The 27,903-nt window shown below is 48.9% G+C and overlaps 1 protein-coding gene across 4 annotated transcripts in view; it reads left to right on the top strand.

Annotated features, from left to right (window-relative positions):
• Positions 1 to 27,903, top strand: part of Ampd3 (adenosine monophosphate deaminase 3) — a 43,718-nt gene that overhangs the window by 614 nt on the left and 15,201 nt on the right. The window contains exons 1-6 of one of the 4 annotated variants that reach the window (XM_033764141.1): positions 42 to 210; positions 8,562 to 8,787; positions 18,061 to 18,265; positions 20,864 to 21,026; positions 23,419 to 23,638; positions 25,616 to 25,745. In XM_033764141.1, the coding sequence (XP_033620032.1) occupies positions 201 to 210; positions 8,562 to 8,787; positions 18,061 to 18,265; positions 20,864 to 21,026; positions 23,419 to 23,638; positions 25,616 to 25,745 (954 nt within the window). In that variant the 5' untranslated portion in view covers positions 42 to 200. Of the gene's footprint in view, positions 1 to 41; positions 211 to 8,561; positions 8,788 to 16,293; positions 16,582 to 18,060; positions 18,266 to 20,863; positions 21,027 to 23,418; positions 23,639 to 25,615; positions 25,746 to 27,903 lie in introns of those variants that run through there. The other 3 variants (XM_010615273.3, XM_010615274.3, XM_010615275.3) reach the window with 3 other exon arrangements.

Below are 27,903 nucleotides of genomic sequence, written 5' to 3'. Positions count from 1 at the left end.
GCCCCGCCCGGGCATGGCCCTGTCCTCGGAGCCCGGTGAGTGCGCAGCGGACCTTGGGGCCGCGCCCTGGGCCCGGACGGGGTCCCGAGTGCTGCAGTCAAGGCCCGACTCACAGCCTCCCGGCTCAGAAAGGTGGACCAGTCCTCGGCCCTGCCCTCCCCTCCGCTCGGGGTGGGGGTGCTGCTGCCCCGGCTCCTCCCATGCCCTCAGGTGAGCCCTCCAGCATCCCAGTTTCCTGGCGGCCTAAATTAGATTCGTAAGATTTAGGGAAATCAAGGGAGCAGGGACCTGATACCTCTTAAGTGCTTGGATGAATTTGTAGATACTGTGGGATGCGGACAGCTCGGGGAACGGCACCTGGAGGCCAGGGATGGACAGGATGATGGGGCAGCACATAGTTTGAAGCCTCTTTGCTTTTTCTGTACAAAGCCCAGTGCGCTGGCAGTCTGCGTTCTGCCCTTGAACTTCCTGGTAGCCGTTTCGCCAGCAGAGCTGCAAGGGTCTGAGCTAGGGTGGCAGAGGCCTAGGTTGTGGCTTTTGAGAGGCCCTGCTCGCTAGAGTATCCTGTCCCAGAACTGTAGGTCCCTGGAAGTTTTTTGATGACAAGTAAGCAAAGGAGCTGGGTGAGAACTGGCACCTTAAGGAGGGATTTCAGCGTAGTCCTGAGCCCTTGTTGTCTGTCTTCATGCATGGAGTGACCAACAATTGGCCATCTTCAGAGAAAAGCTGACCTTAGCTGGAAACCTCAGAGGAGAAATTCCTCCTCTAGCTGTGAAATGTCAGTGTGCAGTTGTAGGGGAGCCACTGAGCCAGGCAGACAGGGCTTCTGTCAGCTCCTGCCTCTTGGAGTGTTGATAGCAGATCTGTGGTGGTTGGCTTGGTTGTGGCTACAATTCTGGCTGCACCTCTGAGGGCCCTGGCTTGTTCTGAAGGCAGTGGTTGCTGGGAGACTCTTGACCTCACAGCCCCATCCTTAGTTCTGCCTCAGTTCTTCTAAGATCCCAGATAGGTGATAAGTCCTCACACCTACGATAAGTTCTTTGAGATGTGAGGTCTGCTTTTCTAACTCTTATAGTTGTGGGGTTGCTCTTCACATGGTCTCAAAATCAAACCCAGATCATGATAATGTCATCAGCAGGTAAAAAGTAGTCGTAGGGTTAAGCAGAGAGGTAGTTTTTTCTCCTAAAGCAACTCATTGGCCTTCATGGCTTTTCTATCAGTCATATTACTTTCTTAGTTTTTCCCACATATCGGTTGTATATCTAGGGCAAGAAGCAAGGGCTTTTGTCTTTTGATGTACAATAGAAAGAACTAACTAGGGCATAGGAAAATGGAATCCTGGCTGTGCAGTCTCTAAGTAGTATTCATAGAGGACAAGGCTGTTATTCTTTCTGATTTGGTTTCAGATTTAACATGGGTTTTCTTCTTCCTGCACACACATAGGAACTTGAGAGAAAACTAGGTCCAGGATAGTGTTAGATAAATAATGCTGAATAAAAGGATTCTGTGTCTAGTAGAAACTTCATGTTCATTTTCTTTTCTTTTCTTTTTTTGGTTTTTTTGAGACAGGGTCTCACTATGTAGTTAAGACTGACCTGGAACTCACTATGTAGCCCAGACTGGTCTCAAACTCACAGCGATCCTCCTGCCTCAGCCTTCCGAGTGCTGGGATTACAGGCATGTGGCACCACACCTGGCTCATGCTCATTTTCTAAATAGGTCTCTCTTCTACTTGATATAATAATAATGACAAAGATAATGATATTGACAGTTAATTTGTGTGAAGCACATACTCTGGCTAGGCATGATGGTGCATGCCTGTAATTCTAGCACTCAGAAGGCTGAGGCAGGAGGATTGCAATAAGTCTGAGGCCAGCTGGGCTATGTGGTGAGTTCAAAGCCAACTTGAATCCCATAGCGAGACCTATCAAAAACAAACAAAACAACAACAACTACAACAAAACCCAAACTAAAACAAAATGAAATAAAACAAACAAAACTAATACCTTAAAGCACACACTCTGATCCTGGTATTAGTCAATGCATTTTGTCATGGTAACCCATGAGGTTGATGGTTTTAATACTTTTTTTTAGTAGGGAATAAAACTGAGCCACAAAGATTTAGTAACCTGCCCAAGGTCATGCAACTAAGTGGTAGAACAGGATTCAAACCCCTGTAAACTGGTTAGAGTCTATGCTCTTTGCAATACGCTATACTGATTCTTTTTTTTTTTTTTTTTGGTATGGGGGATTGAACTTCTGACCTTGTGCTTGCGAGGCAGGTAATAGCACCACTGAGCTAAATCCCTGGTCCTGATTCTTGAGATTGCCGTAGGTGGATACTTACATCATTTATTCCGTGGCTGTTTTATGCAATAATTTATGCAGCAAATATGTGTTTAGTACCTGCCATATACGAGGTATGGGGATATCATCATGAATGAGACAGGCAAGTCTATTATGAAGCTAACATTTAGCAGGCGAAGTCCCTTTGCCCAGCTCTGTGAGTGAATCATACACATTTCAGAAATGAGAAGAAAAACAGACCCCTATAAGCCCATACCTTGCATCTGGAGAGGAGAGTGGTATCTTTTCCAAATAGACTAATTTGATTCTAGCCTTTTCTGTCCTTTAGGAGCACTTAAGTGATAGCAATAAATTCAATCTGTTCTCCTGGGCAGGAGATACAAGCCCTGGGTCTGGTTATCATGATAGTATAGATGTTCCTTCAATAGAAAAGTAAGGCTTCGAGCTTGAGGTCAGTACTGTCTGATTTAGGGGGGCATTTAGGCCACAAGGAACAGCAACATGTTAGGAATCAAAGTGGAATCATGAGGTCCCGAGCAGAGTTTGCCCTGCTGAATCAGAGTTGTACTTTGCTCCCATAATGCTTCTGTTCTGGAGGGTGTTCTATCCCTTTGGCTCCAGCAGGACCCCTGGCCCTTGTCCCAATCTGTGTTATCTTAGCAGGGATGCTACTCATTGCTCTGTGGACCTGGCAGAATGGGCTCTACACCCATTAGCTGGGCCCCAGAAGTCTGTTTTCTCTGAGTTGGAAAGTGTTTCCCAGCGCCTATCCCATAGGATAGTAATAGGTGTTTTTCCTGTGGCAGCAGTGGTGGGATGGTCAAATACATGTGTGGGGTTAAACAAAGTGAAGGAGCTTTCTTTACTGCAGGTTTTCTTGGGTATTGAATTTGCTTATAAAAATTGTGTAAATCTCATAAAATATTATAGAATGTAGTCTTTTTCAGGCCTTCTGGGGCTCAGGATCTCATTAATGGTGCAGAACAAAATTACCTGAGCACATTGGCCTCAGATTGGCCTGTTAACCCCCCACCCCCCATACCTTTCTCTTCCCCAAACACCAGCCGAACTCACTTGCCCCTCCTCTCTTCGGGCAGAACAATACTAAGGACTTGGATTTTTTTTCTTGTGTGTAAGCCTGTTTAATTATTTTATGAATACATATTACCCACCTTCTAGGTTATTTGTAGCGTGCTGATCACACTGTTTATGAAACAGCTGGGAGGACAGGTGGGTTGTAATCTGTGGGTAGCCAAAGCTCAGAAGCAGCTGGGTATTATGTGTCAGCCTTGTAATCCTGCTCTGTGCTCACTGGAGTACGATGTGGGCTCAGGAGGGCACAGCCTCCCCATTGGACATGAGGAGGTGACTCAGGTCCAAGTCAGGGCTACAGCTAGCCCTCCTGGTAAGCAGCTGACCCAGCCTTTCTGGGCTCTTCTCCCCGGGATTTCAACAGCATCACAGAAATAGCTATTCTGTTCATGGTTATTTCCCAGACCCAAACGATTTGTTGAAGTCACTGGAAGGCTGCGTGTCCCTTCTGAGCCTGTCCCTTCTTCTAAAGGGCACAGGAAAAGGAACAGAGCTTTGTGCCTGTTCATCCATCCAGCTTGGCTTCCGTGGGTCACTTGAGGCGGGCTCCACCTTTCCCAGGAGAGCGGCTGAGGCTGTGCAGAGCTGGAGGCCCACGTGGGCGTGAGCAGCAGTAAGAAGGGGAGGGCGCGGGGTGGGTGCTGGTGGGCCGGCTGTTCCCTGCTTCTTTCTTCTGTGTGTGAGTCTAGGGGTGCTTGTCAGGTTACCCAGTCATCTGTGATGTGCTGCTTCTTACCGGGAAGAAAGGAAGGGTGGGAGTGGGCTGCCAGTTCCTCATCCTGGCTGCCCCTTTTGCTTGCTGCCTCTGTACCGAGGCTGTCCCCACTCCCTGAGGCTCTGTCCTTCCCTGGACAAAGAGGAGGCAGTTCACCGGCCTTCATTCTTTTAGAGGAGGAGGGGAGGAGCAGCTGGTATCGACAGCTGGGCGCCGAGTTGCTGCCCAGTACTGGGGTGCTCAGGAGAGTTTGAGGTTTGGGGGCTCTTCTGAGAGGAGTCAGAGTAGGTGGTGCCATAGACAGATCCCCTTGGCGAGATGACCCTGGTGGCCAGGTGACACCTTAAATGGAGAATTAGCAAAGGTGATGTTATTGCTCATTCTGCTCTGCTTTCAGGAGGAGCCTGGCATTGGAGAGAGCCAATGGCTTATCTCTTATGCTTCCCCAGGACAGCTGAAGGCAGCAACCACTTTAGTTTCTTCTGATGAGGGATGGGAACAGGGCCAGGACACTGCCTTCAGGATATCACAGACATTTGCCTTGGATAACCAACTTTACCTGGGGCTCCTAGGATCTTGGAAAATTTCCACTTGCATTTTGTATTCAGGGGAGAATTTCCAGCCCAGGGCTGCCTGCCTTGCAATTACAAGGTCCTGAGTTTGATTCCCAGTACCCTCCCCCAAATTCCAGCCCAGACTTTTCCTGCTCACAGATATGCAAAGCAGAGACCTCCCACCCGTGCTGTGGCAGGCGGGCCCCATCTAGCTGCTCTTACACTGACTCAGCACAGTGTCCCGGGCAGCACACAGCACCTGGTTGAATGCTCGCCTGTGTGATATCCTCAGGAGCAGCCATGGAGACTTCAGGCTCAGGTCTGTGTTGTGGGTTCTGTCAATCTGCATCTGCAAGAGAAGGCAACAGTTTGATTTGTGTAAGGAGGGAATTTTGGTGGTGCCGCACTTCTTTTCTAGAAGTGTTGTGGTGCCACACAGTTATTGGATGTTGGAATCAGGAACAGTTTACAGCTTTCTAACTGACATTTCTTCACACTCCATGCGGGGCGTTGCATGTCACAGCATGATAAGCTGTATTGCTAGCTGACTGATGCCAGTAGATTCAGTTAAGCCTCCCAAGCCTGCTGGCTTCAGCTGACAAATGGTTGCAAGGCAGATGTAATCAGGCAGCTGGAGCTGAACTCTTCCTGGGCATCTGCCAAGTAGGCTATCCTTGGCAGGCCTGGCTGGCAGGTGTCTGGAGGTCTGAGAGGGGAAACAAGCTCTGGAGAGCGGGGCTGGGCAGGTGGGAACTGTCTGCCTAGGGTGTCCAGAAGACAGCAGACATGTGGCTGGCTGCAAGGCACACCTGGGTTGCCCTCAGTCCTTACCTCAGTCTTCACCAGTTATTTACCACACTGTAAAGAAGTGTTCTGCAGGGAGATGCCACTCCATGGTCCCGGAGTCCTTAACGTGCCTTTTGAACCTGGATTGAGGGGCTGTGGAGTATAGCATCTCCCCGACAGTTGACCACAGGCCTTGTTTTACCAGCAACAGCTTTTGACGTCTTATGGGCCCAGTATGAGAAAAATTGATTTAAGCTGCACAAGCTGAAGAAAAAGGGGGAAGATCTTTTATAGAAAGATATATCCTGGAAAAGTATGTTTGGTTGACTTGAGCAAGCTAAGAACTCCTTTGAGATAAAAATGGCAGGCTGTGTGTAAGAAGACAGGAAGGACCCTGTCAAATGTCCACTCCTGACGGGCTAGGCGGGATGTGTCTGGGCTAGGCTTTGTGTTCATTGGAGGAGACAGGAAGGGAAGGTGGGAGTGGGCTGCTTCTGCACAGGGTAGGAGCTTAGACAGAGATGGGTCTCACTGGCTCACCTCCCTTTGAGCTGGCCTCCTTCTGTGTGGGTCAGGTAGGAGAGGGCCCCAACCACCAACATCTGTTAGAACAGTGGTGGCAAACCAGTGACACACCTGTCACAGCCGCCTGCTACTAGTCATTGAAAGCTCTAAAAGGTTCACCGTCACTATGCTAAAATGAGTTTATTGTTTTTAAAAATTTTAATCTTTAATCTATTCTTTTCTTCCTCTGTATTTGTTTAAAAGGTGACATTATAACAGCGTTAATTATCAAAATAAGACATCCTTACATATGGACATCCTGCCTTGTGGTCACTTTGAGTGTGTGTCTCTCTTGTCCATATGGATAATAAGCATTTTTACACACTGCAGTCAAAGTGTGGGTGCAGTTTTTTTGTGTTAATTTTTTTCATTTACTGTTTCACATGGTTTTAAAAATGTGGTTGTACCATCCTTATAAGCATAAAACTAGTTGTTTAACAATTTTTTTCCAAGTGCGTACACTCTAATTTGGATATTTTAAATTTATGTAGAGAGTGCAGTTAAGTATTTTTGTGTTTTTTTCTTCCTTTGGACACTCTCAAAGGAATTCCTAGAAGGGGGATTACTTGGCCAAACAGTGTGGCGTTTGCTGCCCTTTGCTTGGCCCTGTTTGATGTAAACCTCTGAGATGTAAGGTGAAGCTTTGGGGTGACTCCTTTGGCCCATGGACTTGGGATTAGGAGTCGGGATCCAGTTTTGCTATGGTCTGACTGAGCCTGGTTTTTTGTGCTGTACCAACTTTTCTCTCCCCTGTCACATTCTTCTTGGAGCCTCTCCGCCCATGGTCCCTGGCTTCCCCTTCTCCATCAGAACATGAAATCTCCTTTGTTGGAGATCTGTTCCTTGTCCTCTTCCAGGCCCAGCCTTTGCTGTGTTGAGTCTGCCCCCCTGACCAGCCCAGATCAGCCCAGCTACTTGCCAAGGTGGCTCCACCTCACCACCTTGGTCCTACTCAGCTCCTGCAGTGTAAGACACCCAGGAGAAGCAGGGCCTGGGTGAGGAAGGAAGAGGAAATTGGTTTAGAGTTTAGCCTTTCATGGACAGACTCTGACTGCCCATTACCAGCCTGCTTTCCTCCTTCCTGTGTGTCATGAATTAGCCTTGAGTGCTGCAGCGAGAAAAAGAGCAGCAAGCTCTGCCCCAGGCACCGGAAACCTCCCCCAGCATTTAGGATTTCGACACTTATAACTGAAAGAACCTTAGAGAATATGTAGTCTCATCCCTTAACCTCACAGATGATAACATTGTAAGGCCAGAAAATGACTGTCCGCAGCTAGCCCCGGCAGGGCCCCTGTAATTGCTTCTTTTGGCTCCAGGCAGGGCAGGTCTCAGCTGTCTGTTAACAAAACCACTTGTCTCTTAAATGAGCCTTCAAGAAATTGTGGTAATAGGTATGCAGGAAGCTTCCTTTCTATTAAAATCCTAGGGAAGGCAGTGCCAGTGTCCACCCATTGTGTAAGTGTTCTGTTATGCCAGGGACCATGAGACCCTGCCCTATACATAAGGGAACCCAGAACAGCAGCAAAGTGTAGTGGTTAAGGGCACAGATGCAGGAACTGGGTATCTGGGTTCAGATCCCTGAGTAGAGTCTCAGTGGTGAAAGGGATAGTGGGAAGAAAGAACACTCCAGACTTATGCCAACTTATTTCAGGTGTGACCCTGGGCAAATTTGCTTTCTATACCTTCATTTTCTCAACTGTAAAATAGGAATTATAAGATGGCTTTGGCTAATATGTATGAAGCGCTTGACCATATATATAGTGCTATATAAGTATTTGAAAAGAAAGAAGGGAAGGAAGGAAGGAAGGAATTAAGAAAGGAAGAAACCAGGTGATTAGGAAAACCTACAGCATGCAGAGATGTGGACAGGGAAGAGTTTGACAATGTGAATTTTCATCTGGGTAAAGAGTACCCCGTTCAAATCCTTTGTTTTATTTGCTGTGACTTATTAAAAGGTTCTGGAGGGCTTGGGCACTGTGGAACTGTGGTAGCAGATACCTTCAGCAAAATGCCTTGTTCCATGAAATGCAGAAAGCAGCTTTGGATTTCTCGGGGGGTCTTATAGTCTTCTGGGGCCTTATGCTCTCTGTTCATCCCAGAAGCTTTGGTCTTCCCCACCAGAAGAGTGGGAGCAAGGTTGGCTAGTGTTGTCATCCTAACAGCCTCCTCATAGCCTGAAAGAGGGAGGGTTCTCAACTCTCTCCTGCCCCTTTCAGTCTTGGAAGTGAAGTCAGGAGCACAAGGCTGTCGATCCCCCAGGTTGGGGAATGGAATTCCCAAGTCGAACATTTCATTCTTTGACTCCTGAACAGTTGCTTTCTCATGAAATGTGAGTGGCCCTCTGTGCTTCACACCCAATTACTTACAGAGCTAATTTTGAAACTTGGCCCTCTGGGGCTTGGCTAGGAATTCCTGAGTGGACAGCTGAGCCAAGGCCCAGGTGGGGCTGGGCCACACTTCGGTGCCATCCGCTGTCCACAGCGGGGACCTGGGGCATCCAGGAAGTAAAGTACCAAGGCTCATGCTTGCCCTTTGTTTGCTAGCTGAGATGCCGCGCCAGTTTCCCAAGTTGAACATCTCGGAGGTGGACGAGCAAGTCCGGCTCCTAGCTGAGAAGGTGTTTGCTAAAGTGCTGCGAGAAGAGGACAGCAAAGATGCCCTGTCCCTCTTCACCGTCCCCGAGGACTGTCCCATCGGGCAGAAGGAGGCCAAGGAGAGGGAGCTGCAGAAGGAGCTGGCGGAGCAGAAGTCTGTGGAGACTGCGAAAAGGTTTGTCCTGGGCTTCTGTGTGGACAGAGTTGTGCATCCTGAGGTGGGGCCTGTGTGTCCGGGAGCTGGCCTGTCCCTGGGGCTGCCATGGTTTCTTAACCAAGACCACTTGCTTATGTCTTGGTGCCTGAGTTTAGTAAAAAAATCAAAAGCTACTCTCTCCCTGTTGCTTTTTTTTTTTTTTTTTTGGGTACCAGTGATCGAACTCAGGACTTTGTACTTTCCAGGCAGGTGGCCGCATCACTGAGCTAAATCCCCGGCCCCCTCCTGTTGCTATTTTCCCCTGCTGCTATTTTAATAACAAATTGTGTACAGAAATGCATGTCATTTCCGAGTGACATTTCCCTTTTCTTTTTGGAAATTTGAGGATTTAAAAATTCAAATTTATTTATTTTCATCAATTGATACTTTTTTGCATTATTAACTTTTTTTATTACTTGGCACTTGTTTGCATTATTAGTTAACTTTTTTTTTTGAAATTTGAGGATTTTTTTTTTTGGAAACACCAATTTTATTTTATCACTTGACCCTCATTTGCATTGTTAGTTAACGTTTCTTTTTGGAAATTTGTGGAAACACCAGTTTTATTTCTTTTCATCACTTGACACTTGTTATTAGTTATTAGTTAACTATTTGCCAGGTGCGGTGCTGGGACTGCAGAAGTAACAATGTACAGTGCAGTACAGTCCTGGCCCTGTGGAACTTACAGTGGGTCTAACAATAATCGAGACATTGGACAAACTAATAAAAGAATTACAAATTATGATAAGTTCTGTATCAATCAGAAACCTGAGTATTGGCAATAGGATTTGAATGCAGGGAATTGGTTATGCAGCAGGTTGTAGAATGCTGAGGGGCCAAACACAGTGGGGGCCTGGCTGGGCAGATAAAGAGGTGGTGTGATTGGAGCTGGGGGGTGGGGCGGGGGGTGGGTTGAGAAGCCCTGGGAAAGTTGGAACTTTGGTAGCCTTTCTGATGGAAACTGGATCTGAGGAAGAGAAGCAGCCCCTGAGGGCCCAAGGCGGAGATGGAGGGAGGCAGAGGTGCTATACGGTACCTTCCGGGTTCCCACATGGAATGCCATTGGCCAGAAGCCAGCGGACACCCTGGGGAAACAGGAGAGGATGAGGAACAGATCTGAGTACAAACACAGGATCAGCACAGGGTGCTTGTTATAAAGGAGATGAATAAGGAGGAGGAAAATGAGAGAAAGAGAGAGAGAGAGACAGAGAGAGAGAGGAGAGAGAGAGGGAGAGAGAGGGAATCTATTTACCTTATTTAGATTAGATAGTTTGGGTTGTGGGCTCCGAGGAAGTAACAGTTTAGCTGATCCTTCAAGGTTGTAAAGAAGCCGGCTGTGTGTACAGCCAGTGACATCCTCATAGGTGGGTAAGTCAGTCCGGGCAGAGACTCCCAACACTCTTCAAGGAGGCCCGTTGGGTAGAGGTCCGCTAGAGGGACCCGGGCTGTGCCCTGCAGCTGGAGGGGAGGCAGGGCCCCTTCAGACTGACCTTGTGCTCCCTGATAAGAAGTTTGGGGCTCAGTCTCTGTCTGGTGGGAAGTTCTTATCCTTTCACAACTTATCTCATCTGGGAGGACAGAATTAAAGAGGTAAAAAGCTTTTGGGAAACATCTAGTGTGGCCAAATGGGGTTACCACCTGCCCAGCACACTGAAGACCTCGACAGCTGGTGTCCTGCGACTTTCACCCTCTCTCGGACCAGTCAGGGATCAGCCCCTGCTGAGATCCTCCTCAATGATGAAGGCAGTTCTTTCCTTTCTTGGTAGTGTGCACTTTCAGAACTTCCTTCATTGGCTTTTGGACAACAAGCAGATTGCTGGCGTGAAGATGGGAATAGAGCCTTGCCATCTGTAAAGCCTGTGCTTGCTTTCTTCAGAGGGGAGGTCACAGGGCCGCTGGCCAACTCCGAGTGCCAGCTTTGTGCTGGGTGAGGTGGGTGGCTCTGCCCCAGTGCTGTGCTCATCCTTGGAAAGAAAAGAAGAGCATGGTTGTTGAGACCCTCGGCCAAACTTGTTGGCCAGTGGAAAAGAAGGACTGGCTTCAGGAGCTGCACGCTCAGTGGGGCTTTCTGTATGCAATGAATTGAACATTTTGGACCCTTCATATTGAGATGAGGAGGGCTGGCATTTTTTATTAGCAGGACCAATAAGTGTCTGAGGCCAGTTTCCAATATAGGGTGACACTGTGCTTGACATCTGCAGTAATAAACCGTTCTTTTTATCAGCACCCAGGCTAAGGGCAAAAGGGAACTTTCTTACTCTCAGTCCTAATGGTGCTCTGTGGTTTCCAGAAATTCCTCTGCGAACTCCTCCCCAGAAATTTGCCCTGTCCATTCCTGTTAGGCTGTGATGTCTTGGTTTCATCTGTCTACCCCAGCTGACGATAGCTCCCTGAGGCTTGTATCCGGCTTCTGCTGCCTCCACAGCATCCAGCGTAGGCCTTAGCCATGTTGATGGGCAGTGGATGACTGGTAGAGGAAAGACATCCTTGCTTTGTCAGGGGCCACTCTGTTCTGCCACTCATGAGCATGCCGTGGGACCTTGGGCGAATTAGGACACCTCAGTGGGCCCTTGTCTCCTCATCTGTAGAGTGGGGATGATAAAGTTGCTACCTTTGTGAGACACTGTGAGGAAAGAAGGAGTTAACGTGTAAAAGGCTTTGGACTTGCCTGAGTCACAGGAAGCCTTGTAAGTGTTGACTGTCCAGCCTCCTGCTGCTGAGGTTGGCAGTAATAGCAGGTGCTGCCATGGAATTCTCCGTGCGGGCTACGTACTAAGCTGTGACATTTGCATTCTTCTTGCATCCCCACCTTAAGCTTATAAGTAGACAGTCTTAGACTCTTGAATTTGCAGATGAGGAAAATAAAGTTTGATTAACTCGCATGAAGACAGGCAGTGAGTGACAGAACAGGGACTGGAACCCATGTCTTTTGAATACAGACCCTACATCTTAACCAGGAGACAGTCACATTTTCAGGTGGGCTGGAGTCTGTGGTTTCTTGGTGTGTAGACATTAGAGTGACACTAGTGCTCTCCCCTAGAGTATAACTGCTGTGACCTCTGAGCCAGCCACAGTGCCACCTGTACCTACTGTCTTCTTTTCTGAAAGACAGCCTATTTCCTTGACTATCTGCTAGCTATCCCAGCGTCCCCTGGGACGATGCACACGCACATTTGTCTTTGAATGTCACTGCTCACTGGAGATGCCTTTATGCAAATCTTCAGATGCAAACATTTTCATGGAGGACACCTTCTCCCCAGCTCCCTCTCCATCTTTGACCCCTTCCTGGTAGCCTGATCTAAATAGCAATGTGGAGACTTCCTGCAAGGAGCCTCCAGGCCTAGAACCAGCTGCAGATCTCCAGATGTGTAGTATGTAGGTTTTTTGTGTTTCAAACAGTGGCATAATTTGGGGCTTCTAGTTTGGAGAAAGTCCCTTCCATGCCTCAGCTCCTCTGGATATCCATGGTGCCGGGAGAGGCTTTTTTTTTTTTTTTTAACAGTAATTTACTTTTTCTCTGTCCTGTATAAAAAAATAAAATCCAAACAAAACACTTGCATTGATTTTAAGACTAATATAAAAGTGAGAGTCATGGTAGTAAAAGAGTTTCTTACAAAAAGAAGTTGAGTTGTTGGGAGGAAAGATGCGCAGCTGGCACAATTTTGTGGTCCAGGATTTCCAACTCTGGGAATCAAACTGGCATCACGTGGAGCCCTTGAGGGACTGGAGACTGACTTGGGGTGCTCTGAGAAGCACTCATTTTGCAGACCAGGCCTAGATAGGGAGCCGGCAAGGCTGTTTGTTGCAGGACTCTCTGCCGTAGGAAGATGACCCTGGCCAGGTGTCCGCTGGGACTCAGGATGGGTCAGGCAGAGGGAGGGTGGGCTGTCTGTGGAAGTAAGATAGGAGCAAGGTGAGAACCAGAAAACCCTGACGATACCTAGAACTCCTTGTTCACTTGAGTCTCACCTGCACGACCTAGCCAGAGCTCACCCACCCTGCCAATGCACAGGTGGGAACATCGCCTGCTCAGAATGGGACATGAAAAACATCTACATGAACATTAGGGCTCTTCCAGCTCTCCTGTTTCTTCTTGCACCTCTTCATTTTCTTCCGTATCTTTATTGCAATATAGTTCCTACACTGTGCAATCCACCCATTTAAGGTGTGAAACGCCATTGATTTTAGCATATTTACAGAGTTGTGCAACAATGATCACAATCAGTTGTGGAACGTTTTCGTAGCTCCTCAAAGAAGCCCTGTGTCCTAAATTTAACCATCACACCCTGCCCCATCTTCCCATCCTATCTTCTATTTACCCTTGCTTTACACTGAGTTCTGGTAAACAAGGCTGTCTTAGTTTTTATCTTGTGACAGATTAAAAGAGAAAATTAGAAATAGGGAGGAGGATTGCTATTGGCAAGATCCCAGAAGTGAAGTATGGTGATTAGAAGTGTGGACTTTGGAGTCAGACCAACTGGGTTCAGGTGACAGCCTGTCACTGCCTGCTGAGTGGCCTTAGTGCAGGCCCTTAACTGCCAGAGCCGGTTTTCTGGTCTGCAAAATGAAGATAACCAAAGGACTTCCCTGTGAGAACTGAATGAGCAAAGACACACAGAACGCTTAGCGCAATGCTTGGAGCACATTTCTGTTCCTGTTTTTGTTATTGTTATTATCCGACAGTCAACAGTGAGGGAGGAAACAGGATAATTATGAAAAGTAGACACAGAATCTACAGCACAGCAGTCTAGGGACAAAATGCCTTTCAGATTGTGACTGGATAATCCCGGGGTGACCTTGAGTCACACAGAGAACTTTAAATTATATTCAGCGTGCTCTGGTTGAGAGTGCAGGGCTTACATACTTTATTAAAGAATGCCACACTAAATAGTGTTTTAAAAACTAACAGAGGGAGGGAATAGACTTCAGGACAGCTCCTTCCCCTAGAATATTTTGAGTAAAATACACAAATAGATATTTGTTATTCATTGAACATAGCACAGCCAAAGTATTAAGTCATTTTGTTTTATGAAACTTCCTAAATCAGGGTGAGTAACTGATTTTTTTTTTTTTTAATTCATGGCCATTGACAAAGGAGCTTTATTTGAAAAAACCAGTTTCTCTACTTTAAGACTAGAGATTGTAAAAAGCAGTAAGGATTGTATTTCACTGTGACCTCCGAGGTCTTCGGAGAGGAAGGGCAGCTGGGAAAGGCTGGGGAAATGGGATGGAAGCCTGGGGTGGGGGCGCTGGTGGGGAGACGAATGTAAGCACCCGTGCTCATGGGCAGAGCAGAAAGGGAGGGCAGAACAAGAGCGGGCAGGCGATGTGAGAGCTAAGGGAGGTGTGATGGGCTTTACACCTGAAGGGCTTCAGGTACCTCTTTCTAGAGCATTTGTTTTGTTTGACACCTCTGGGGACAGAGAGCCCTCTGTATTCCTGCACAGGGTAGCAGCATTCAATCTTGTGTTCAATAAACACGGAGTTCCTGCTCTGGGCCAGGCCTGAGCTAAACACACAAACAGTTGAATAAAACCTGATCTGTTGCCACTGTTAGAAAGCACTTCCTCATGATGGCCCAGAACTGCCAGTCCGCAGTCCCTCCTGTCACACCTCGTGCTAGGCTGGGGCACTGGGTTAGCCAGCTCAGGCTGCCACAGCTGGCCCGCCTCCTCCTTCCTCCAACCACACGCTGGAGGAAGGCAGCCACCTGGCAGAAGTGCCCTGCTGCCAAGGACCTGGCAGGGTGTGGGGCTGTGAGGACACCAGCTCCAGGCCAGGTCTGAGGGCCTGGGCTTGGAACAGTTTTGTCATCCCCTGGACGGCCACTTCCCTGGGCCACAGGGACTTTATGGCTGATATGGCCCTCAAAACCAGGAGGTGATCTGGTCACAAAGGCAGTTATTACAGCGTCTTCTCTCCCAGCACCTGTCCAGTGCTCCTACGTGCCCTATGGCCGTTGTCCCCATTCTTACCCTGTCCACTCCCCACCCTCCTCAGAGCCTGGGAACCAGGCACTGCCTTCCCATAAAGTCTGACTCATACACCGAGCCAAAGTGCAGAACCCTTGGTGGGGGCCACCTTTGCTGTTCTTTCTAGAGAAGCACTATCTTCCTTCTAAAGCCCACTGCCATGCGTCTGTCCAGGAAATGGCCAGGCAGGAAGAAGCACCAGGCTTTCAGAGGTGCCCCGTTAGTCAGTCCACAAACCGCCATGAGTCAGACCCTGGGGGAAAACAGGTAGATCAAATGTTAACCCCTGTTCCAGGGCAGGCAGTGTGGGCAGGGATGGACCCAGACTACTCCACATATTGTTCACATATGGTATGATTGGTGTAATGAGGGTATTTGGGGATCATAGAGGTGACCTCTAGTCCAGAGACCCCAGCACATAGACTCCCAGGTTCTACAATTCAGGTAACTTCCCTTGTGTCCTTTCATTGTGACTCACGTGGGACTTTAAATAGCCTTGAGATGGAAGAGGGACACACATGTGGGTATACACACATACGCATTATGCGCGCACACACACACACACTCATTCACAGACGCACACTCAGCCCCATTGCCCGCCTCAGTTGTGTATTTGTGGTCTAGCCTGGATGCTAGATATAGGCTTGGCAAGCAGGATTTTTTAAATGCCCGCAACTGAAAAATGTCCCTCTTGAATCTCCAGACCCCGTGAATGTGAGCTGTCGCTCCTGTCACTATGTTACGGAATGTGGCCAGTTGACCTGAAGATGGGGAGGTGAAGGGGGGTGTGGAGTGGCTGGGCTTGTCACATGAGCCCTTCAAAACTGGGAGCTTTCTCAGAATGAGAGTAGAGGAGGACGTCAGGGACATTCAAAGCTGGCTTTGAAGATGAGAGCAATGTGCAAGGATCAGAGTGCCACCTATAGGAGCTGAGATGACACTTGGGCCAGCGCCAGCAAAGGACTAGCGAACTGTCTTACAGCTGCATAGAACTGTGTTCTGCCAAGCACCTGCATGAGCTTGACAGTGAATTATTTCTCAGAATTCCCAGTCAAGAGCACAGTGTGGTCGACATGGTGATTTTGGCCTTTTGATACCCAGAGCACAAAGCCAGCTAATCCAAGCCAGTTTTCTCACTTACAAAACTGTGACCTCATAAATGGGTGTTGTTTTCACTCATGAAGTTTGTGGCAATTCAATATACAGCAATAGAATAAAGCTTTTCCAACTTTGGGGGCTACGGATTCAGTGGTTAGCTCCTGGTGATTCTGAGCCTCTTGTCACAGTGAGCTGTTGGTTGTTAAAACCTTGTTCTGTGTCTGCAAATCGGAGTGCACAGCCAGCTGTTGTTTGTGTGAGTCAGTCTGGAACTCACCTGAAGACCAAGGCTGGAACCACGATGGATGTGTGTGAGAAGGAGAAGTCTCTGGGCACCAGCTGCCAGGTACTGGCTTCCTTGATGGGGTAGAAGGATATACAGGACAAGCCTGGTAAGCCTTTGGCTTATGTACCTTCCAGCTTTTTGGTTGTGGTTATTGTTTATAACCTGTCTTGCCTGCCTCTCACCTTAGAAGTCACCTGTCCCTTCTCCTTGGTAGGAACAGACCTCAGGCAGCATGGTCAGAGGCATGGAGTGATGAGATTAGCCTACAGATGAAAACAATGACTGACAGGCCCGAGAGTGACACAGAAGCCACTTGGGGGACTCTAGTGAGCCTCTCAGCATGAGAAGTCCGAAGCAATGGCTCCTCCTTAGGCATGAATGTCCAAAAGATGCCCAAGGGAGACACTCCTGGCTCAGGTGAATCTGCCTCTGAGGAATGATGGGCTGGCAGGAGCCGGCATCTTTCTTGGGGCAGGATGCTGGCTCAGCTCCATGGGACGGAGGGCAGATCGGGGATGGCCAGGGCTGTGGCTCCTGGAGTCCAGATATTTCCTGAAGGAGCCTACAGTGCCTGTTATGCCGGCCAGGGAGGCAAAGACAGACCCTGGGGAAGGGCCGGTCCACCTCTCAGGTATAAGCAGCCCTTTCTCACAGGCTGGTAGCACACAGCGTGGGCAGGGAAGAACTAGAAGACCATGGCATGCAGTGGGTAAGAAAATAGGGTAGGTGAATTGTGGTTGCTGAAAATGATACAGTGAGGAGACCTAGGGAAGAACTAGTAGGCAGAGAGTAGCTCCTGTGTGGGCCATTCGGGGTCTGACTGACTTCAGGTTTTGGTCACCATTTTCACTGATTCCTTTGCTAGTGGCTATGGGCCCTGGTTGTTGTGCAGTAAATACCCAGGAAGCTGCTGTACCCTGTGGCCCGAGGTGGGGCAGGTGGTCAGCTGGTTTCTGGGTGGGGGCGGGGGGCTGGCTTCCACTGCAGGCCAAAAGAGACATGGAGGGTGGTGCCCATGGCCTTACCTCAAGGCTGACTAATTTCCTTCCTGGGAATTCTAGGGCTTGGAGCGACATCAAGTGCTGTTTTATTAATGAGGAATGTGAGGTCATTACAGATCACCCTTGCAAATCAGCACGCGCTTTAAACCAACCTTGTGCCCAAGAGTGACTGACTCCTCTTTGGTGCCAGGGTGATGGGTCTTCAGGTCCAGATCTGGAGTCAATGCTGATCAACCCCTGTCCTGTAACAGAGATATAGTTCTGCCCTCACTACGGCAGCTGGACAGCAGATGTCAGGCTTGAGGAAGGAGTAGCAGGGGTGATGGCCGGGGAGAGCAGCACCCTGCTGTGTGACTTGTGCGAGCCCCTTTCCATCTCGTTCCCCGACTCCTAGTTGTAAACAAGAAGATTGGACTAATTGGTCATCCTTGTCTCCTCTGCCACCAATCCCCAACATTTTGAACCCTGTGGAAAACGTCATGATTGTCTCTGTGATCTTGTTGCTGAGACTGTTCATACGCCGGGTAATGTGAAGGTAGCACACTGGCCATAACTAAGGAAAGCCTAGTTGATCTGATGTCATCCTCAGGTCCCTGTGCTATGGTGGCAGAGTCCTTATGGTGTGGTCTGTGTCTGTCTCTAGTTCTTGCCTACTCGGAAACAGCCTATAGTAGCTTGTGGTGATCACAGGTGTGGGTGTCTGAGGGTTGTGCTTTGTCACATGGAGAGATGTGTATAAGAAGAAGGCATAGCAAATTAGAATCTAATGGTAGGACCAGCAGCAGTGATTAATCACAGCACAAGTTCTCCTGCCATGTATTTAATAAAGGTTGTTCCATCACTCATCCCAGGCAGCTGCTGATGTCTCCCACTTTTCCTTGTCCTTGGCTCTTAGAAAGAAAAGTTTCAAGATGATCCGATCCCAGTCCTTGTCCCTGCAAATGCCGGCACAGCAAGACTGGAAGGGTACCCCAGCGGCCAGCCCGGCCATGTCTCCCGTGACCCCTGTGCTCTACGGAGCCACCTCCCCGCCCACACCTGCACCCTATGCCATGCCCGAGTACCAGAGGGTCACCATCAGCGGAGATTACTGTGCTGGGGTAAGGCATCTGTGGGAATGCGGAATGGGCCTTGCATGCCGAGGCCAGGGGCCCCTGGTCATGCCCACCCTGAAGCTGGCTCAGCCTGTGGGTGTCTGGGAAGTGCTGGAAAGGAGACAAAGGACACTGAAGAGAAGGAGGGCACTAGCAGGGCTGTGGTGGTGGAGTGTCTAGGGGCTCTTCCCTGTCAGAGGCCCATAGCTGCAGCTGTCACACTGTTCTCCTGGCCCAGAATACTCTCCTCTGTCCCTGCAAGCCCACTGAGAAGGGTGCCAGCTTGGGCCCCCATGTTCCCGGAAGTCTTATGGGTTCAGAGTCATGGGGCTGACTGGTTAATACAGAATCAGTCCTTGTTGAGGTAGTGTAAGGTCAGTATCTCTAAAAACAGGCTGGCTGGGGATTTAGCGGAGTGGTTCCACCGCCTGCTTCACAAGTGCAAGGACCTGAGTTTGATCCCCAGTACCAAATAAATAAATAAATAAATAAAATAAAAACAGGCTAGATCCCCTCAACCAAGAAAACATGGTTTTGGTTAGAAAGTGAACAAGACCCACCCCCAGTCCATTTAGAGATAGATAGCACCATATTAATCTACAAAGAACTTCCCTGTTCTTTTTCACAAGTGCATGGTGTTTCACTGTGTGGGTGCATCACGACCATGTTAAGTTCCTGTGCATGGGGATTAGGTGGGAAACAGTGCAGGCCTTGGCTGAAGATCAATGCCCTGGCCCAGCCTCCATGTGATGTTCACCTTTAGGCAGAATGGTGGAAAGGGACAGCAGAGGTGGGCTGGCTCTGAGTGGATGTGGATGTGGGCCTGGATAAGTTACCTCACTTATTTCTGCCTATTATCATGCTGCAGCCAGTGGTTCTTTAGAGAAAGCATTTGGCTTTGCTGTGAGCAGGGACACGGTTTTGTTGAAGATGACTGTGCCTGCCCACCCATTCCTGCCACTCGCAGAGGCCATCCATGGGGGTGTAAAGTGGATTTAGCCACCCTTGTGGGAACATTGGAGGCAGGAAAGCGAAAGCAAAGAGTACTGTTTGGTAAAAGTATTAAAACATGGGTGGGAATGATAAATATATACCAGGGCCAGTATCCTTCTCCTTCTGAAGCTGAAATGGGGTGGAGGAGACAAGAAGATAAATTTCTAGCTGTATCTGTGATGATTAATTTATTTGCACGTGTAATACGTCTGAAACAATTGTGAAAATGTGAACATTGTTAGCTCTGGAAGATAGATGCTGGTGTCTGTTACAGTACTTCCAGTGCTTGCCTGTATGTCTATAATATTTCAAAACTAAGCATGAGTATTTTATTAAGACCAAAGAGGAAAGTCCCTCCCTACTGTGTGCTCCCTGTATCTAGCACCTCCCTTTCTGTGTCACTTTCTGCTGTCCTGCCTGCCCGTCTGTCTCCCCAAGCTCATTAAGATTTCTGTGACATCCTTGTCAAACCCAGTATGGTTAATGGGCCCATTGGAAGTGGGCTCACAAGGCAGCTCTGGGAAAGCATAATATTCTTGGACTATGGGACTCAATCAGATCTGAGTCTGGGGTTTGACTTTCTGACAAGTAATTGATTTTCTTTTTTTTTTTTTTTTGATACCAGGCTGAATCAAATTTGGGCCCTTGTACTTGTGAGCCAGGCGGTGGCACCGCTGAGCTAAATCCCCGGCCCTGATTGATCCTTTAGGTGCTTTAGTTTCTCCACTTTAAAAATGGGTTGTGGTATGGAGTGAGATGAGAAGGTTCACATATGGGAAGGTCTTGCATATAACACATGATCATGAGGGGTGTTTGTCCGCCAGGGGTCGGTGAAGCATCAGGATGGGTATGTAGAAGCTTTCTTATTTGTTTGTTTGTTTGTTTTAACATCTGAAGGACTCATGGATTTTCTCAACTGAATATAATGGTGCTCCATCAGGAGTAAGAGTCAGGCTTAGTGTCTTTGGGTGCTGGGGGCAGCAGCAGGCTTGCGGTTTAATCAGCTGCCGTGGGTGGGGGTGGTCTCTGGATACGCAGGCCTGAGTATCTGTCTATCTCCCAGCAACCCTGACTCTCTCCTTGTGTTTCCTATATTGGGGTCCCAAGACCACCACCAGGTTTGGTGCTTTGTTAGCACTGTCAGCGGCTAGCTGTTCTCACAGCTGGGATTTATCCCAGTGGAAGGACACAGAGCAAACCAGCCCAGGGGAAAGGGTGGTCAGCACACAGGTGAGGTCAGGAGTCATCTGGTGGCAGCTCCCAAGGGTTTTGTCCCAGTGGAGTCACCAGGTCATACTGAGTACTGTCAGGGTCCAGTTGTGACTAAGTGCTGTGTGCCGGGAGCTCATTAGAGACGCAGAATCCAAGGCTGTTGCTGGGTCTGTCAAACTTTTCATGCACATCTCCAGATTCCAGGCTCCTAGAAGGAAATCAGGTGTCCAGCATAAACCATATTGCTGGTATGAGCAGTTCAGACACAGTGTGCCATTCTTCTTGGTCAGGATGGGAATTCTGCAAAATTCAGGTTCTCATACCTAGCCTTAACAAGCAGGTCTTTCTAGCAGGGCAGTCTAGGCCTGCTGTGTGAACTCTTTCACTTCTCTTCTGCAGATCACTGTGGAGGACTATGAGCAGGCCGCCAAGAGCCTGGCCAAGGCCCTGATGATCCGGGAGAAGTATGCACGGCTCGCCTACCACCGCTTTCCACGGACCACAGCCCAGTACCTGGGTCATGGGGTGGCTAATACTGCACTTCCAGATGAGGGTTTCCCAGGTATGGAGCTCTGGCTGCAAGTGGGGTCCTAAGTATGGGCTTGGCCCAAGAGTTGATGGGACTGAATGTGTTTCCCCTAATGGTGTTTTTAGGTATGGGGCTCTGTGTTAGCTTCTCCTACTCTGAGGTTTGCTGACTCCCCCCAGGGTTGGTTTTGTGTGTACTCTGTGCCCAGCTGTGTGTAATGAGCTGTAGGAATTAGGAAGTGGGGGAGGAGAAAGACAGTTGCTGATCATGGGAGTCTGCCAGGGAGGTAGGGAATCTCATGTAGGATACCGAAATCAATATAACCAAACAATAGATGCTGAGTTGGTGGTAGGATAAGCTCCCGTGAGAGTCCGTGCAGAAGGCACGTTCCCAGGGCAGCAGAAATAGGGTCTGGAGTCAGACACACCTGAATTCATACCCCATCAGTTTCTTGGACCTTGGGCAATATATTTCTCTAAATTTCAGTTTTGCAACCTGTAAAATCGAAGACTAATAATTTCTGTCTCCTACAGGAGATTAGAGGAAGTGAGTTAGGCTAGTGCATGTGGAGTATTTAGTGCAGCTCTGGCCTCTAGAGTGTTTAGTAAGTGGCTGCAGAGCTCAGGGAGGGGAGCTGAGAGAGGGCAGGGTGGCTTGCCAGTGAAGTCCATTGGGCATGTGAAGGACCGAGGAGCAGAAGAGGCTGTAAGTTAAGTCATACAAAGGAGGAAAAAGGGAAACCTTACTCCTGAAAGTTGGTGCTGACGTGGATAAGGCCCTGGAGGTCTGCACTGCAGTGCAGGACCCTGGCCACCCTTGACCTGTGGTGATATCAGGTTGTCCCTGTCTGGGTTCCACACAGCTCTGAGTCCTACAGTTTGAGTTTTGTTACCACCTGGGGCCCTAGGTAAATTCAGCCTTTCTGGGTCATTTACATTACAATTCCTGTCTGACAAGGACAGATAAGAATGACAGTCAGATGTCGACTTTAAACAGACCAAGGACTTGGCGTCTTGCCTTCTGTATGATGAAGCAGAGCAGCCACCTCTGTGTGCAGACTGTGGCGTCACCTGGGCCTCTGCAACCACTGCCCCTTGCATTCCATGGGGGCCGTGGACTGTGGCTATGCCTGATGGGGGCATCAGTCCCTTCTCTGCTCTGACAATCTTCACATCTCTTCTGGGTCTTGATGGAGGATGCCAGGCAGGTCAGCCTGCCCTCATTCCCTGATAGGGAGCCAGAAGTTTCCTCCACCTGGGCTGGCTGCTGGGCTGGTGCGCCTGTACAGTGTTGTCTCATCTGCAGAAAGGTGAAATTCTGTACTGTTGCATCCTTGGCTAGAGCCAGAGACCCCCAGTATGAGAAAAATAAGAATATAGGTGATCCTCAACTTGTGATGGAGTTCACCTCAGTAAACACAACCTGCTCTGAAAATGCATTTATTGTATCTAGCCTACCTTAAGTGTGCTCAGAGCACTTATATTAACCTACAGTTGGTCAAGATCATCTAACATAAAGCCTATTTTGCAATAAAGTGCTGAATATCTCATGTAATTTATTGATACTATTCTGAAAATGAAAATGAAATGATTATATGGGTATTCCTTTTCACAAAGTAGAAACATTTTAAATTGAACTGTCGGTCTGTAGTAGTGCAGGGCATGGCTGTAGGCAGTTTTCCTGTATACACTTTTGTAGGCCTCACAACTGTCTGTGAAAGTAGGGGGTGTTATCATTAGGTGAAGGGATATGATCAGAGAGGTAAAGGAGCTCATTTAGAGTCTCATAGCTGGAAAATAGAAAAAGGCGTTTTCTGATTCCTGGGGGTTGCCTTAGGCCACAGCTGTGGGGACAGACAGCTCTGTCCTTCCCATTTGCTGTGTGAGAGACAAGCTCTGTCCCATGCTGTGATGGGGACGGTTGTCTTCACCATCCAGCTTGTTGGGTATTATTGGCTGAGGAAGATGTGGGAAGACGGGGCATTTATTCCCACTGGGCAGTCCTAGTGCTATCTATTCTATCAGGAGAAGACACAGCTGCCCTTCCTAACATTCCCGGAGCCCCTGAAGGCCAAGGAAGTGGAAGCCCTTTTCAATTAAACCAAAAAGAACTGATGAAGCACCAACCATGAGCCAGGGATTGTTCTAGGAATAGAGCACAAGTCAGAGTCACAGTCTGCATGCAGCGTCTACTCTGTCTGAGTAGAGAAGATCTGCAACCCTCAAGATAAGAAGTACAGTGATTTTGTACAGGGGTAGGTGCTAAGGAGACAAACTAAATCAGTGAAGGGGATATGCGGTGTCAGGGCAGGTGAGTGGTTTTTAGATAGAACACCCAGGGCAGGCTCACCCAGAAGGGAACTTCTGAGCACACACGAGTTTGCAAGGTCAGTTGTGCTTGGCCATCATTCCATCCTGTTTTGCAGACTTCCACCCTCCCCCACTGCCCCAGGAGGACCCTTACTGCCTGGACGATGCACCCCCCAACCTGGGCTACCTGGTCTGCATGAGGGGGGGCATCCTCTTTGTGTATGATAACAAGCAGATGCTGGAGCGCCGGGAGCCCCACAGCCTGCCCTACCCTGACCTGGAGACCTACACAGTGGACATGAGCCACATCCTGGCCCTCATCACCGACGGCCCCACGTAAGCCAGCTTCCCCCTACTCCCCCATTGGATGGGTGCTAATTTGTAGGAAGGACCTGAGGGCTTTCCTGTATGTAAACCATCCAGAAAGAACATGGTTGCCCCTTCTCTTTGCTTTGTGAATTTCTGCAACGGTTTTCCTTCATGGGCTGGCATATTCTTTGAGTTGTTACTACCTATCCTTTCTGCATGTGTAGGTGTGAAGCTTCTGTTTGTTGGTGGCTGCCTGTGTACCTTAAGACAGCTGCCACCTTTCTGCCCAGGCAAGACCACAGCCTTGCAGAGAGCTACCAGTCAGGGCAGATGGCACGGCTGTACACAGTGGAGAAGGGATGAAGGACGTCGCCTCAGGTCTTGGGTTTTCGTGCTTCTGGAGAGGAGCATGCAGGGAGCCTGGGGCACATTGTGTCATGACCTCCTGATGCTCATGGCCTGGCTCAAGCTGTCTTCCTGCATTTGGCCCCTCATTTCCTGGTGGGCATCTGGGGCTAATCAGCAGTGAAAGTTCAGCATTCCGTACATAGAACCTCAGCATGGCTGTGCCAAGAGCTGTCACACCGGGGACCTTCTCTCGCTGCTCCTGCCTTTTGGTTTTGCTAAGAATGATATGATGCTGTTCCCCCAGGAAGAAGAGTGGGTGGACAGCTTGGTTTTGGTCCTCACTGATCTGAGGGCAGAACTAAAATCTGGGATGGGTTGCAGGCAGTTTCTGAGAGGCCCTTCACGGCCAGATGTGTGAGCAGTGACTGTCCTGTCTGGGAGGTTGTCAAGGTGAGATGTTCCCCGGGAGAGAGACTAGCTAACGTGGCCTTTACACTCCTTGCTTCTCTGCTTACCCTGGGGCTACTGTTGGGGGTTGGCAGCTGTTGTTTATGGGAGCCTAGGTGCAGGATGCCAGAGCAGCTGCTGTTTGTTCTGAGGTCATGAGGAAGCAGGGTGATATGATTGATGGTTGAAGGTTCTGTGTGGCTGTGGACTCAGGCAAGGGGCCAGGCACCTGAGTTGGGGTGGTGGCAGTTGGGTGCAGCAGTGAGCTACCTACCACCATCGCTGGCTGAGAAAACCTCCCTCCTGTGACCACCTTCTCTGAGCTGGGACCTGGGGCATCAGCCCTATAGAGGTTTCTATCTTGGCAGCCAATGCCCCTGCATTCCCAGTTTGCTCATGATGCCCCCTCCCAGTCCTCCTTTGGTCCTGAAGTCACTGAGTTGAGGATTTGGGTACATTTCTTCAGGGTGAGTTGTACCTGTACATTCCAAGGTGGGCAGGCCATGCCTTATAATTTGATTGCATTATTGATATTCTGGGCTATTGATCTCTGCCTTAAGGAATTAAAGGTGGCTGAAGACAGACGGTGGGGGAGAGAAGAGAGGAAGAAGGGAGACATAATTAGTGCGTGTTAGTACGGCATAAGGGTGGGATTTGTTTGGTACGTTGATATATGAATTTAATGTATCTTAATCAGTTGCAATCCCATTACTTCCCTCTCTCTTCCTCTTCCTTCCCACGGATCCCCTTCCCCACCTCTAAAAGTCTGCTTCCTTATCTGCTGTCATCTAAGGAGTGAGACTTACCGAGCATCTGTCTTGCTCAGAGTTGAGGCCTGTCACTGGCAGAAGCCAATTTAATTCTCATTTCAGCTGTGGTTACCATCTCAGTATTTATTTGTGGGGTATTTATTCGTAGGAATGGAGGCTTCTGGTTAATTGATTAAGTGCAGAGAGCTAGAAGTCAAAGAACTGGATGAGGTCCCAAAGTTGGATCTGCACTGCCCATGTTCAACTTTGCTGACTCTATGGGGCACACAGTGGTGTTAACCAGTTCAGCCGGTTCAGGTCTTCAGGAAGCTGGGAGCCTCTTAGCCCTCTCTGATGTGAACTTTTCACCCAGGGGTTGGCTGCCCGTGCTGGAGGTCTCCAAACTGAGATTGATGTGATTGCTCCTCACCTGTGATCTCTCCCCATCCTCAACCTACAGGAAAACCTATTGTCACCGGCGACTGAATTTTCTGGAATCCAAGTTCAGCCTTCATGAGATGTTAAATGAAATGGCTGAGTTCAAAGAGTTGAAGAGTAACCCCCACAGAGACTTCTATAATGTGAGAAAGGTGGGTCAGCGCCTACCTGACGCCGCCCCCTGCCCTCGGCACAAGGATGCCCTGAGCCAGTCTGGAGTTGGCATCCTATGAGAGTACCAGGGCTCCTAGTTATAGGTGGCCCTTCTTGGTCAGAGTAGAATGTGTGGTGTCCCTGTGGACTGTGGCCTCTTCTTTGGGAAGTAGGGCACAGCTTGTTAATTGGTTTTTACAGTGGAGCACAGACCACTTCTAGGGTAGGGAATGTTTTACGACCTTTTTGAATTTGGTAATTCATGATTGTACATCTGTGGATCAGGTATATTTAAAGAAAGGCACCAAACACGGTCCTATCTCTGTTCTTCTTCTACCCACTGAGTGGCTGAGTAGTATCTGGCACCCTCAGCCTGCAGGGGTGGCCGCAGGAGCAGGTGTGCACCTTAGCCGTCATGCCCTCCAGTTTTTCCACTTTTTTCCATGTAAGTAACACACAGAGAGGCATCAGATCAGCGCTGAGTGTGGGGCACTGGATGGGGAGCAAGTGTCACTTCTGGTGGACGAGAAGTTTCTAGCCTATTACCTTAGGAATAAGTGTGGTGACATTGTTTGCTTCTGAGGTGGCCCAACCGGTGGTCCTGGGCTCAATAGCTGCTCCCTGCCTCGATGTGGAAAGAGCCCCGTGTGGGGCTGTGGCTCCATATGACAGGCAATCCTTGGGGTATCCTGTCAGTCTGGGGTTAAGGTACTCTCCGGACAGAGGGGCCTTCACTCTTGTGTGGTGACATAGTGGCCAGTTCTCTGGTACCACAGTCCGTCTGTAAATATGTGCCTAGGCAGCGACACAGGCTTGTGCTCACTTCTGCCCAGGGGGCGTCTGTGTCCTGGGTGCTGACTGCTTTATCTCACTCTCAGAGCCTCCACGGTGGGGAGGACATTAGCTTTCTGAAGTCCAGAGTGGACTGAGCGGGGGCCTCCCCATTTCTTTTATTATTATTATTATTATTATTATTATTATTATTATTATTATTATTATTATTTTTCCGGTACCTGAGATCGAGCTCAGAACCTTGTGCTTGCCAGGCAGGCACGGTGTCACTGAGCTGCATCCTCAGCCCCTACCTACTTCTGAGGTGGCTGTTGTGTCACCGGGTTACAACAGGGCCGGGCTCTGAGGGCAGGAGCTGTGGGATGGCCATGAGTCTGTGTGGGCAGTGGCTTTTGACACTATGAGGCCCAACCTGCAGGATCAGTGCACTGTGGAGTTTTTACAAGCCTGCCTTTCTTTCTGTTGTATGGCACTTGGCACAGCATTCACCCTACTTTTGATCATACCTCATAAAGACACTTATGAAAAGAGGACTTTCAGAAGTGCCAAGAATGATGGGAATAAATATGTTCAAAAACAATGGGGAGTATCTTGAGAATTAATGGTAATGTGTCTTTGACTATAATAAATTCTTTAAAAATTTAAACAATTGCCCTGTTTTTTGACCACTCCTTGTAGAAGGGATGAGTGTGTCTGCCTGCTTGAGAGCTGGGCATACTGGGCATGATCCACATTGGTAAATTTCATTTTAGGGATCGCAAATAGGTTTCATCTTTGTGCCAAACTTGAGCAGCTAGGAGTGGCCCCGGGACTATTCCAGAGGCTGGGTGAAAAGGGTGCTGTAGTTGTTTACTGATGTCTGCCTTGGTTATGGAAATGGTCAGGTTCAGCTCAGGACCAGGTCATGGCCAGCCCTGTTTGGAAGCTCTAGTATTTGTTCAGACCTAGCTTGTAGGTGAGAGCAAGCAATGTTGTTGTTGCTGTTGTTTTTAACCTTCTGGTGAATTGAAAACACTGATCTCCAATGACAACCTCTTTGATTTGTTCCTAAAATAATCACCTCTGAGATTCTGAAGTTTGGGTTGAGTGCTTCCGGGTTGTCCAGTTGGTTTCTTCTTTGTCTTGGAACTCATGGGGATGGGAAAGGCTGAACCCCCTGTGGGGTGTCCCTGGTGAGCTGGAGGACACCAGAAGCCCGGAATGTGCTGAGTCATGCAGGGGCAGTAAAGCAAGGCTGTGTCTAGTGGAACTAAGCCAGGCTGACCTTGTCCTGTGCACCCTGCAGGAGCCGATCTCATCGCTCAGGGGCCCAAGCCTTGGCACCATGCCTTGGGGAGTTCTTTCATTTCTCTGATGTTTGGTGGT

The sequence above is a fragment of the Fukomys damarensis genome, unplaced genomic scaffold (assembly GCF_012274545.1).
Source record: "Fukomys damarensis isolate Sample0158 unplaced genomic scaffold, DMR_v1.0_HiC HiC_scaffold_16, whole genome shotgun sequence".
In the NCBI taxonomy this organism is placed as follows: Eukaryota; Metazoa; Chordata; class Mammalia; order Rodentia; family Bathyergidae; genus Fukomys; species Fukomys damarensis.
The sequence above is the reverse complement of the archived record's forward strand: the minus strand, read 5'-3'. Positions and strand labels throughout refer to the sequence as shown.